Source organism: Aotus nancymaae, unplaced genomic scaffold (assembly GCF_030222135.1).
Source record: "Aotus nancymaae isolate 86718 unplaced genomic scaffold, 86718_ANA_hifiasm-v0.15.2.pri h1tg000007l, whole genome shotgun sequence".
Lineage (NCBI taxonomy): Eukaryota > Metazoa > Chordata > Mammalia > Primates > Aotidae > Aotus > Aotus nancymaae.
The window spans coordinates 54,325,039-54,338,609 of record NW_026988418.1 but is presented as its reverse complement, the minus strand read 5'-3'; the positions used below and the strand labels follow the sequence as shown (position 1 = coordinate 54,338,609).

Below are 13,571 nucleotides of genomic sequence, written 5' to 3'. Positions count from 1 at the left end.
GTGACATTATCAGAATCCTCTTCATTAGCTTCTTCATTGTTGAGTGTCCTACAGTTCACCACCATGTAGGAATCTTTTGCCACAGTGCTGTGGATTCAAAGCCCCATGTGATGTCAGGGGTTTACCCCTGGGTATCTCAGTGTGGAAAGTCTGTTTCTATCTCCATGTCTTTTGAAAGGATTCTGGGACTGTTGGTCTGTGGGTAAGGACTAACTGTTTCTGCAAGTGTTTAAGTTTATTTTGATCCTAATTTAGTCAAAGAATGAAGCATAGCAGGGAGGGGCAGTTCATGTAGTGATCCACGTGTCACCAAATGGAGAATCCAGTCTTGTCTGGGGATTTTAGCTAAGTTCAGGATAGTTGAGGTTTGAATTCTGTTTACACTTGGCTAAACATTACTTCCTGTTTCTAAAGAAAAGAACCTTAACAAAATTTGGACTTAGCCCATACAATGTTTTCTAAAGGGGAAGTATAAATGAGTCGGAAACGTTTCCAGATTAGATTTCCCCTAAGCTACCCCTGGGCTTATAGAGTGAAGGGGGAATACTTGGCAAGACTGATTTGAATCTGTGAGCAGCTGGGACACTTTACCAGGACCATGATGCCTCCAGTTGCACTGTTGCTAACACTCACTGCCAGAGCCAGCTCTGTTCTCGCTGATGAAGCAGGACTCTCATCAGAGTTACTCTGACTTGTAGTTTAGAAGCTCACTCTTCTGCCTAGGTTAAATAGATTTTGCCACTGAACTCTATTTTTTGATCAATTTTTAAAAAGAGCTTGGCTTATAAGTGTTATACTATTAAAACATTAGGAACTTTGCCTATTGGTGTTTTATTTACTTTGGAAAATCCACTTTAAATGCAAAATTTTTTTACTTTTATCTCTCAGAGGACTTATGAAAGGTGGAAGAGACTTACTCACCTTGTATTTGAATCTACTGGACTAACAGTTGAATGAAATAATTCACCGTCACCATCCATATCAAATTTAAATGGAAAATATCTTTTTCTTTCAATGAGTGTGTGTTACTTTTGTAATTACAAAGAAGGCTATGTTATGAAAATAAAGCAGCATCTCCTCTCAAGGGCTGTGTTGGCCTATGGTCCTTGTGCATAAAGTGAAAGTGAGATGCTGACTCATTTCCTGATTCATCTTTCTATTCTTTCGTAGGTGTCTGTTACTAAGGCTGAAAAAGAACTGGGATTTGCCATCCAAACATGCTTTATCTCTCCATATTCAAACCCTGATAGGATGTCTCATTACACCATTATTGAGAATATTTGTCCTAAAGATGAATCTGTGAAATTCTACAGTCCCAAGAGAGTGCACTTTCCTATTCCGCAAGCCGACATGGATAAGAAGCGATTCAGCTTTGTCTTCAAGCGCGTCTTCAACACCTCACTGCTTTTTCTACAGTGTGAGCTGACGCTGTGTACCAGGACAGAGAAGCACCCCCAGAAGTTGCCTAAGGTTTGTGGGCCTTCATTCATTTGAACTGTTATTTTGGCATTTTTAGGTGAGGCAGAAAAGTTTAATCCCAAGGTCTTACAGGTTGAGGTTTTTGGTTTTGGAACTGCCCAACTGAAGTATTAAAGTCAGTATTAGCAGGCACCCGTGAGTTTTATGGAGTCTTAGAGAATAAATCCTGACAGCATGATTTTCTTTTTTCCATGCGTGCTACTTAGTAGTACCTACGAGTGATAAATCAAGACTGTTTTCCATGGAGGAAGAGGTCTGGCTTTATCTTTGCTTTTCAGATAATTTGGAGTGCCAAAAATACAGCAAGCCGAAAGTACAGATTCATTGCGAGAATTAATTTTTCCAGGTCCTGCTGAGACTGGCATTGTAATTGTTCTTTAACCTTTTCTGTGTGAATTATAAGGGTGTCTTGTCTCAGGGTGACTTCTAGGGAAAACTAACAAATATTTTAGCTTTTCTCACTTTCATATCTGTTCATCATGTTTGCCTTCTGTCACTCCCCAGTTTAAATGTTCTTTTGCCATAACAAAAAGCAGAACCATTTGACCTTGGCGGAATGCCTACAATAGGGGAGACCTGCAAGGTTAATTATGATACTCATTAGGTTGGCCTTGTATATGAAAAGTATCTTCTGCCTGTAGTTTTGTTTCCGTGATCTGCCATAATTATGTACAATTTCATATGTGCATTTATTCCGTGGCTATCTCACACAGTGTAAACTGATTTCCAATTCTTTCATAGTCACATATCAACCAATGTCTAAAAGGCTAAGAATCAAGCAGTATTATTAGTAATATATGTATGGAATTTTCTTATTTAATTCACAGGTTGTAAGTCTTAGGTATGGAGGTGGGAGGAAAAGCTATCATTTCCAAATAGATTATGATTGATCTGAATCCCTTGCATCATTATATTCCCTGGGCATCCATTTCTCTGATAACACCCAAGAGAATTTTGTTTGCAAATGAAAATACAGCAGATATGATAATCATTAGGGAACATATATACAGTGATTTAGACTGTATTCCTCAGTTTGCTTTTGGCAGTATGAATGCGTTCGCCTTGTGGGCATTCACCATCAAGGTTGGGACTTAGTGGACAGTGGTAAAGAGCTGTGGGGAACTTCATGTGTGGCTGTGGGACCAGCTGCTTCCTCTGGGCAGAAGGGTAACGTTTAAAGGTTAGAGGTCTTGGAAGGGAGGCCTAGCAGTTACCAGGGATCTTTGATGTGGCTTTGGCTGTTACTTCTCTCTGAGCCTGGCCTGGAACACATGAGCCCAGCTTCACGTGTGTTAATCTGGGGAAATTAATCCTAAAATTTTCTTCCAGAACACTCTTAAGGAGAGTTCTAAGCCTCAGGGGACGGCATGATGGGATATAACCCTAAACCTTAAGTCGTCCTTTACCCCCAAGGTGCGATACCACGGAAAGAACCTGGGACTGAGAAGGAAGGTATCCCCTCAGAACCTGTGCTTCCTCATTTATAAAACCCTGATAATAATACCTGGCTTCCCTCTTGGGTAGAGGAGCAAACAGGACAGCAGATAAAATGACAGCCCCCGCTGTATCCAGCAGAGGCTTGGATGAGCTTTTACCACTGTCTTCCTGCTTGCTGCTTTTAGGTACTATTTCCACATTTCTATTCTGAGTGCTTTCTGTGACAACGGAGCCAAAGTGTCTTCTAGGAAGAGGTCTCGGAGATTGTTGAGACCAACCCTGTCCTTTGCTGATGAAACCGAGACCCAGAGAGTAGAGTGTCTTACCCAGGGTCACCCACCACTGAATTAAATGTAGAATCATCGACTCTTGCTTAACTGAAGAGCTAATGGGAAAGTAACAGTAAACTGAAACAGGAAAGCAAAATGCAAATCTTTTCAATCATCATGCCTCTCCACAGAAAATTTGTTGTTTTTCTTTACAAGAGGGCTCTTGTTAAAGGCTTTTCTCTTTTTGAGAGGGTAGGGGTGGGATGGTGAGGGTTGTCTTATAGTAAGTGTCTGACTGGCATGTTGCTCAGAACAGCAATGATGGTAAAGTCTTTGCTCTTTTGTGTTTGGAAAAGATGGAACTCAATTAGCTTTTTGGCCTGCTACAGACTTTTGAAATGAATGATGGATTAATATGTCTTCTTACCACGGAAGCTGTCATTCACATTAGAGTTATACCTATTAGGCCGGGTGTGGGTGGCTCATGCCTGTCATCCTAGCACTTTGGGAGGCCAAGGTGGGCAGATCGCTTGAGCCTGGGAGTTCAAGACCAGCCTGGTCAACTTAGTGAGACCCCTATCTGTTTATATATATATTAGCTGGGTGTAGTGGCGCACACCTGTAGTCCCAGCTACTGGGGAAGCTGACAGAGGAGTATGACTTGAGCCCATGAGACCAAGGCTGCAGTGAGCCATGATTGTACCACTGCACTCCAGCCTGGGTGACACAGCAAGACCTTGTCTCAAGAAAAATAAGAATTATACCGATTGATAAGTATAGACAAGAAACCAAAGTTATTTTAAAGAAAAAAAGTGTGGAGTGTGATCATATTTTTTCAAAACAGATGTCATGGGCCTGGGTATGCTCATTAATAGGTTTGAGGCCTTGAAATAGAATTAGAAGCAGCTGATCTCATGGCCTCCACAACCTGGGCACAACTTCCCAGGACCTGCATTTTGAAACATTAAAAGCAGATGACCCTGGAAAGTTCAGTTTTACAAGAGTCTATACCAGGATTAAAAATGAAACAACATGATTATCTTTTTGGGCAAAAATGTAAAATCTGTAACCTTTATAAAGTATTATAGACAGTCCCCATACAACCATTCTGTTTTCCACTCTAAGTATTCAGTAAATTATGTGAGCTGTTCAACACTGTGTTATGAAATAGGAGGCTTTGTGTTACATGATTTTATCCAACTGTAGGTTACTGTAAGTGTTCTGAACATGTTTAAAGTAGGCTGGGCTAAGCTATTTTGCTCAGTAGTTTAGGTATATTAAATGCATTTTCAACTTAGTGTTATTTTTAGTTTACAATGGGTTTGTCAAGATGTAATTTCATCATAAGTGGAGGAGCATCTTTACAGGGAGTTTCCCACAATCACAAATCACAAACCTGAACCATGTGAATGAAGCCAGCTTGGTGAGGACCAACACTAAGTATATAATTTCTCCATTTTTCAAAGTAAATAACAGTAAAATGTTTAGTTTTGTGGGAAGAAGAGGAGGGGGAGGACAATATTAAGAAACTATCCAGTGATATTTGCATTTTCAGGTACAACCAAAAATCCACTGGGCCTTCTATGATATCTCCCAGGTAATTTGGTGTTCTCTGAAAAACACCCACCTCTCTTGCTTTTCTGTAGTGAATGGCCGTGTGCTGTCTGATAAAAGGCCACAGGACAGCTGTGCAGGTTGAGCTGGTGAAGGCACTTTTGAGCGGCCCCTGACTCTGTGCTTTGCTCTGCCTCCCTGCAGTGCGTGCCTCCTGAGGAAGCCTGCACCTCGCTGGATGCCTCGATAATCTGGGCCATGATGCAGAATAAGAAGACGTTCACCAAGCCCCTTGCTGTGATCCACCACGAAGTAGGACCTAAAGGTGAGCTTCGGGAGGCACGATCAGAGCATGGGGCCTAAGTGCTGCTCGTTAAGAAGACCTAATACTGTAAATCAAAGTCCAGTTTTATTTACAAGATAACTAAAGGGCCAGTTAGTTACTTTAGAAGATGATTCTTTGCCCAAAGAGTCTTTTCTTCAGCTGGTTGTCTTACAGCCATTATGGCTTAGTTGTAAGTAATATATTTGAAAATTATTTCCTCTGTAAAAAATCAGGTCTAGGTTGTCCCTGTCATAAGGTCACTCCCCCTTGCTTTCAAATATGCTTCCTTGAGTGTGAAAAAAGAGTTCGCGTTAGTCCCATGTCCTGGGAATTGCACACAATCCACAGTTGATCTTTCTGTGATATACTACTAAAGGTTATGCTGGCTATAACCTATTGTATTGCTTTATCAAAATTACAGATGCCTTTGAGAATATGTGAACATTATTCATCGTAGGTTTAACAAATGAGAACCACTGCCCAAATGCATCTTATAATTCAGTTTTCAGGATTTTGCACAATCACATTTGTTGCTGGAAGCCAAGCACGCCTCTTTCTCCATGTGCAGGAACATTCAGCAATCTGTACTTCTGGGGAAAAAGGAAGGATGTGCCCTAAGGGGTGTGGCATCAGTACCTGAGAGGACAGGCAGGGCAGAGCCAGGCCTGGCATGGACCAGGCCAGCCAGAGCAGCAGAGAGGCAGAGCTGGGCCCTAACAAATGTTAGGAGTGGATATGAGGTCCTGTGGGTAGTGAGAAGAGCATCTGACAAGGACCCGCATCGCAGCTCCAAAGGGTATGAACAAGCAAGGACACACCAGGCAGCTGTCAACGTCTGAGAGGTGGAACCAAATGTCACATAGGGATATCTAGGCAGTTACAGTTGTCACCATCTAGAAACATTGCTATCTAAGGGTGTCAAACCGAAAGAAGGCTGGGAGAGCGAAAGCGGATTCCCAGCAAGGTTGGATATTTCCGAGTTAGAGCTACAGGCTGCCTCTCACCACTCTGAGGGGCACAGAGGAGCCTGGGCACCAAGGGCCTTGACAAAAGCCAGTACTCTTATTGGCTGCAGTTGCTGTGCATTAGCTGGAAGATCTGCTGGGTGGTGCTGATACCAGATCCAGGGTTTGTGGTGGCCCTGGGATGGCATTCCTGATCTGAACTTGTTGGATTGAAATTTGGCAAGACTAGGCAGCAGGGGTGACCCTGGAGTGGGTGGGACCTACCAGAATAGAGGCCTGCGGGTACTGTCTAGTGTCTTATGTGGTTCACTAACCTTTGTGAAAACAGCCGTGCCATTCCAATTGTGATATCTGGTGGTGGCGTCATGAATGAATGTGCTCTCCCTCAAAACGGCAGAAGAGTGTAGGTGGCGGGCACACTGGATTGGAGCTGGGAGCCTAAGGCACTGCGTTTAGCTTTCTCTGCTAACTGGCTGTGGGACCTTGGAGAACTCTCCCTACCATCACCTCTTTGGGTTTCATTTTCTTTATCTGGAAAGGAGAGGTTTGGACCAGGTGACTTCAAAAAGGTCCTTTCAGTTGAAATGCTCAAACTACGCTGTTTGAAGAAGCAAAATAACCTTTAATTCACTTTCCTGGCTGTACTAAAGTTGGTGTGGAATGTACATGAGATGTTCCTCAGCAACATTTTTGTTGTTGTTTGTTTTACTTTTACTGATTGGTTTTCAACCATTTGAAAGTATAACAGACCCAGTCTTTATATAAATGGATTGTCCAAGGAGTTCCTTTTTATTGGGTTCGGGAGAAAGAAATAAGAATAAGTTGTGTTGCAGAATAATCATGATTGGGCAGCAGCTGGCTCTGTTTTGTACTACGAAACTGGTTTTGTTACCAGAAAGGGGTCCCAATTCAGACCCCAAGAGAGGGTTACTGGATTTCACCCAAGAAAGAATGACAAGTCCACAGAGTAAAGTGGAAGCAAGTTTATTAGAGAAGTAACAAAACAAAAGGATGGCTGTTTCATAGAGCAGCCCCAGAGGCTGCTGGTTGGCTATTTTTATGCTTATTTCTTGATCATATGCTAAACAAGGGGTGGATAATTCATGAGTTTTCCTGGAAAGGGGCAGGCAATTCTTGGAACTAGTGTTCCTCCCCTTTTTAGACCATATAGGGTAACCTCTAGGCTTTGCTATAGCATTTGTAAACTGTCATGGTGCTGGTGGGAGTGTCTTTTAGCATGCTCATATATTATAATTAGTATTTAATGGGCAGTGAGGACGACCAGAGATCACTGTCATTGCCATCTTGGTTTTGATGGGTTTTGGCCAGCTTCAGCCGGCTTCTTTACTGCAACCTGCTTTATCAGCAGGGTCTTTATGACCTGTATCTTATGACCTCCTCTCTCATCCTGTGACTGAGAATGCCTAACGTCCTAGGAATGCAGCCCAGTAGGTCTCAGCCTTATTTTACCCAGCCCTATTCAAGGTAGAGTCGCTCTGGTTCAAACATCTCTGGCAATTTAACAATAAGAGCAGCTACCGCGGATTCCATCTGTTACTCGTAACTATTTTGAGAAAGGTAATTCTGCTAGTAATTGAAGGCAGCAGCTTGCTTTTTCCCATGCCAGACAATAATTAGGCATTAATATTGCAGCAGTATAACTTCCAGCAATTCATCCATTCTTCTTTTGAGCCTGTGGTATTTTTCTAAGTAATTTCTCTTGCAAATTAGGTAATTACTTTTATTTAAACTTAGTATAATTATACTGAAAGTTCAATGTTTTCTTAGGTAAAAGTTCAAGAGGAAAATTTTACCAAATATCAAAGCAATTTTATGAGATTTTTCTAATTGAGACTGGATTTTAGTTGAGAAGCAGATGGGTGAAGAAAGTTTATTACTTAGGTTTGTTAAACAAATTGAGGAGGTTAAACTGTAGGCCAGCTTCCTAGGGGCTGTATGCAAATTCGCTTTCTAACTTTGCACTGACTGGGGTAAGTTTTCTGGCAGTTTTCAGCTGTGTCTGACTCCTCTCACCGTTTATATTTATTTTCTTTTGACTCTAAAATCATTTCTCCTCAGTGCAGACCATTGGAGTCTGTGCCTTCTGCCTCACAGTGAATTGGAATAGTCATTTGAAAAGAGACTGGGACCGTTTGCCTAATCCCATTGGTTTATTTGAATAATAACAGGTCATGAGTGTTCTTCCTGCCAGACAGCTCTGTGTCCTTTTATTGTAGAATCTGTGGGAGCGAGCAGATCACTTACTGGAATTTACTTTTGGGGTAAAAATTTCCCAACCAATGGACACTTCACTGTGTTTTTTACTACATAGGTGCTCTTTGAAGGCCATGCCAAAGCTCCAACTATCCCTTGTCATTTGGTTCATCTTATTTTTCAACACCTGGATTTTCTGGGACAGCAGTTAAAGGCTCTGGTTGTCAACTTCATAGCCAGAGAACTGCTCTGTGGCCACCACTGCCAGTAGCACTGACATACTTCAGTGTTTCTTCTTTGGACAGGAAGTAGGCAATCAAGACTAGAAAAATAATTCTGGATTCCTTCTCTTTTTAATGCAACCTCCCTGGGCACATCTTTGCCACTTTTGATCTCTAAGTCCCTTGGGAATCAGTGTTAGGTTAGTATTCTTTTACTATTTAAATTTTTAACAACAGATGAAAGTTTAAAGCTGGTGGTGGTGATAGTGATGGAGATGAGGATGATGATCTAACATTTGTTGAGTATTTACTTTGTGCAGGGCTCTGTGCTAAATGCTTTATATGGATTATTATATTTCATCCTCATAGCACCTCCGTATAGAGGTAACTTGGCCAAGGGCATACAACGTATAAATTGTTGATCTGGGATTCAAATTCAGGCACTTTGATTCCAGAGCCTGTGCTCTTAAATCCTATGCCTTATTCCAGATGGGGGTTGATGCATCTATCTTCACACCCCTCTTCCTGTCCCACTTCTCTGTTTTTATACCATATCGTATTAGTATTCAAGGTAACACCCCAAATACCCTAATGATTGTGAACTGAAAGGAAGATGAAGAATTTTAGGAAAAAAGTCTGTTGACCCATGTAACCCATCACGTTACTTGTTGGGAAATGTGTAACCTGTTTAATAGAGTATTAAATTTGAGGAGAAGTTCTGTGATTTTCAGTAGTAACTCACAGAAAAAAGCCCAGAAAACCTAAATGGTTTATGCATATTATGGTTTGTGACAAAACATTTAAAATAGTTGAGATAGTTCCATCCTACCCAATTTTCTGAAATTTTGAAGTATAGGCATATTAGTGCTGTTTGCCTTGGATTCTGTGACCACTTTTTACAACATTTGAGAGCACTTGGGCTTATGCAGTAAAAATGATTACACCACACCAGAGATGATATTTTTTTAAATGGTGAAAGGGAGGAGTAACCATTTCTCTGAAACGGTGCACATACACAGAAAAGCATGAACTTGGATGGAAGGAGCAATAAATACCATTCCAAAATTTGCCATGATTTATATACCTATAGATGTATTTAATTCTTAGCAAGTTAAATATTTGAGATACTGAAATTTCTCCATATTTTCACTACCAAACTTTAAAAAATAAAAATGCCTGCATATCTTGGATACTCAGTAACTGTTAATTTCCTCTCCTTCCTCTCAACGTCTCAGCCAAACTAGAGGTTTTTTGGGAAGGGAGGGTTGAGGAAGGGAAAGTTGTGAACGTCGGTTGGAAGCTGATCCAAGAGAGGCATTGCTTTTTTGGAACACATTTGTTCTTTCCAGAATAAAAATACTCTAAAGGACCAGCCAGGTTTTGTCCTCAAGCTGAGGTCGAGGTGAGGGAAACTGAGTGGAAAGATGGAGAAATGCTTAATTGATAGACTAGGGCATTCAGTCTCTATCCAAGAAGGGAAGGAGGTATATCATAGGGATTTCTTTTAACACCGTGTATTTTACATTTTATTTATTTAGTTAGTTTGAGATGCAGTTTTACTCTGTCACCCAGGCTAGAGTGCAGTGGTGCAATCTTGCTTCATTGGAACCTTCGCCTCCTGGGTTCAAGTGATTCTCCTGCCTCGGCCTCCCAAGTAGCTGGGATTACAGGCGCCTGCCACCATACCCAGCTAATTTTTGTACTTGTAATAGAGACAGGGTTTCACTGTGTTGGCCAGGCTTGTCTCAAACTCATAACCTCAGGTGATCTGCCCGCCTCTGCCTCCCAAAGTGCTGGGATTACAGGTGTGAACCACCACACCTGGCCTGTGTTTTACATTTTAAAAACCTTTTTATTTTGAAAAATTTCAAATATATACAAAAATAGAATAGGCTTCAACAATTGCCAATTTATGGTGAATCTGGTTTTATAACTTTGTCATCCACTGAATTGTTTTGAAGGAAATTCAAACATTTAATTTCATCCATAAATATTCCAGTATGTTAAGACCCATCAGAAGATCTCAAGTAGGAAACTGATGATTAGGTCATTTAGGAAGATACTCTGAAAATGGTGTGAAGGTTGCATTGCTGGGGAAAGCACCCAAGAATAAAATATACATGATATGTATGGTTATTTATTCCAAAAACTGTTTATCGAGTACATAATATATGGTAGGTATATAGTGGGCAACTTATCCTGTCTTTAAGGCCTTTACAGCCTAGTGTAGAGTTTCTCAATCCCGGTACAATCAGTGTTTGGACTGGAATGCCCTTTGAGTTGGGGGCTGCCTGTGTGTTTTTGGATATTGAGCAGCACCCCTCGTCTCTACCCACCACATGCTAGTAGCAACACCCTCCCACCACCAGCCCAGTTGTAACCATCCAAAATGTCTCTAGATGTTTCCAAATGTCCCCTGGAATAAAAATCACCCACCACGTGAGACACACTGGTCTAGTGGCAGGATACAGATAAGTGAACAGGTAGTTGCAATGAATCCCATAAATATTGAAAAAACACAGAGAAAGGGTTCAGTTACAGTGACATCAAGTTAGTAAAAACTGTATCTTAAATGGTGCCTGCACAAAGACCTCCCGAGTCTCCAGGAGGAATCTTCCTCTCCCCATTCTTCCCTTTGCCAAATGCCAGTAGATGTGGGTACCAGTTGGATGCCTTGTTTCATTGCAGGCTCACTTTGTTCTATGGCATCTAGTACCAAATGGAACACTAAAGGCCAAAAGCTGTGGTCAATTACTCATGCATAACCCCAAAAATATCCCGTTTATGAAAACCATGCCGAACAATCTGAGGAGGGAAATTTTGGTTCTAGAGGTAAACCCAAAATTGGCTCAGGGTATAGGAAAAGATTTAATTCAGAACATTGATTACGGTTTGTCCTTTCTGTAAAGAAATCTTTATTGTTATAGTTTTCTTTACAGCAATAGCTAAGATTCCTTTCTTACAATCTTATCCTTAAACCAAAAGTAAATATTGTTACATCCACTCTTTTCCTCTCAGCATGCCAGCTCGATGATAGGGTTCCGGTGGAGATCAAGCCATTTTAATTGTACTCAGGGGTTCTTAGGGATTTGGGAAGAGAAAAGTTTGAGGATAGAATCCTTTAACCTTAGTTCTGCAGCCTGTGCTTGTTATTGCTTGTGCACAGAAATCACAAAGGGACTCCACCCAGGGGAAATGAACAACAACTGTTTCTGTTTAGCTCCGTGAGAAGGCCCCTATTTGGGGTGGGGGTAAAGGATTAGATCATAACAGAAATCCATTAAGAATTTTAAAACAATGCCATCCATCACACAGGCCTTGCTATAAAACCTAAACTCTTACATGTGAGTCTCCTTGGAAGAGAACCATAATTTTTCAACCACTGGGGGATTCTGAGTGAGAAAGTTTAACCAGGGGTGGTTGATTGGATGGAATTATTCCCAGAAGTGTGTATATTTCTTACATGATGCATACTGTAGCAACCTTTAAATGCCTTTGGACTTAGTTCAGGGAATCAAATACTACTTCTTGAAAGTAGGAGAAGTCTGTGGCTAGATACTCTTCCTTCATAGAGTTCTTGGGAGTTTAAAATGAGACAATATAAGTGAAGGCTTTTTATCTACTGCAAAACACCATACAAATGTACAAATGTAAGGCATCACTGTTGTTATTACTGCCAGTGTGGCTGATGGGACCCAGCTCCCAGGAGAGTGCATTCTGTAGTTAGCATAATTAGTGTGTTTTCTGCATATTGAATTAGATTTTCTTAAAAACATACAATCATTTTTATTTTCTCAGTAATTGCATATATCCTCATCCTAGGGCCACTATGTTGCACAACTCCAGGGGGCACCATTTAATTGTGGTGTCTCTGATTCATCTGGTAAGATTCCTTCCCCTAGAGCCGGACATTGATAACTCACGTGGCCAGAATGTTGACCCACCCATCGGAGATGGTTAATCCTGAGAATTTACAATTCTGTTTTATTTGACCCTGTCTAGCTTCTATAGACATCAGTTCAAATGCCGCTTGTTTGGGTCAAATTTTCCCAAGTTCTTTTTGTTTCACTGTGAATTCAGACACAAGATGTGTGTGCCTTCTGTAGTGAATGAAAATGAAGATGGAAAGAGAGGTGCTAAACCTGTATCACTTTTAAACTCCAAAGAGTAAGGTCAAGGTCTGTACCAGGACTCAGCACACTTTTTCTATAAGGGACCAGATAGTGATTACTTTTTATTTGTGGCTCATATACTTCCTGTCTCAGCAACTCAACGCTGCTGTTATAGCATGAAAGCAGCCATAGACAGTATGTAAATGAATGAGCATGGCTGCATCCATATAAAACTTCATTTATGGAGTCAATTTGGATTTCATATAATTTTCATATGTCATAAAATATCCTTTTTGGATTTTTTTTTTTTTTTTTTTGAGATGGAGTCTCGCTCTGTCGCCAGGCTGGAGTGCAGTGGTGCATCTTGGCTCACTGCAACCTCCACCTCCCGGTTCAAGAGATTTTCCTGCCTCAGTCTCCCAAGGAGGTGGGACTACAGGCGCACACCACCATGCCCAGCTAATTTTTGTATTTTTAGTACAGACGGGGTGTCACCATGTTGGCCAGGATGGTCTTGATCTCTTAACCTTGTGATCTGCCCGCCTCAGCCTCCCAAAGTGCTAGGATTACAGGCATGAGCCACCATGCCCAGCCCTTTTTTGATTTTTAAAAAATCTTTTCAAAATATAAAATTCATTCTTAGCTCATGGGACAAAATACAAATATAAGCAGTGGATTATAATATCCCAACTGCTGGTCTCAGCCTCACTGCTAAAGATAATGGGTAGCTGTGCACAAATAGTTATTTCATCAGTGCTTCCCCAGCTAATGACAGAGCTACGCTCACCAGTCGTTTAGCCTGCTAGGCAGAACTTTGGAATTCTGGTTCAACCTCTGCCCTGATGCTTTCCAGCTGTGACCTTGGGCTCTGGTCACATGATATCAGAGTCTCAGGCTGCTCATTTCCAAAACAGTGATACAAAATTTTTTTCTGCCTTCCTCATAGCACTGGTGTGAACCACATATGAGCATATTCATTGTCTAATTCCTGGTTT

At 41.2% G+C, this 13,571-nt stretch overlaps 1 protein-coding gene across 4 annotated transcripts in view; it reads left to right on the top strand.

The window, feature by feature from the left end:
• Nucleotides 1-13,571, top strand: part of TGFBR3 (transforming growth factor beta receptor 3) — a 215,108-nt gene that overhangs the window by 182,038 nt on the left and 19,499 nt on the right. For all 4 annotated transcript variants that reach the window (XM_064372623.1, XM_064372624.1, XM_064372622.1 and 1 more), the window contains 2 exons: nucleotides 1,171-1,470; nucleotides 4,944-5,064. In XM_064372623.1, the coding sequence (XP_064228693.1) occupies nucleotides 1,171-1,470; nucleotides 4,944-5,064 (421 nt within the window). The remainder of the gene's footprint in view (nucleotides 1-1,170; nucleotides 1,471-4,943; nucleotides 5,065-13,571) is intronic.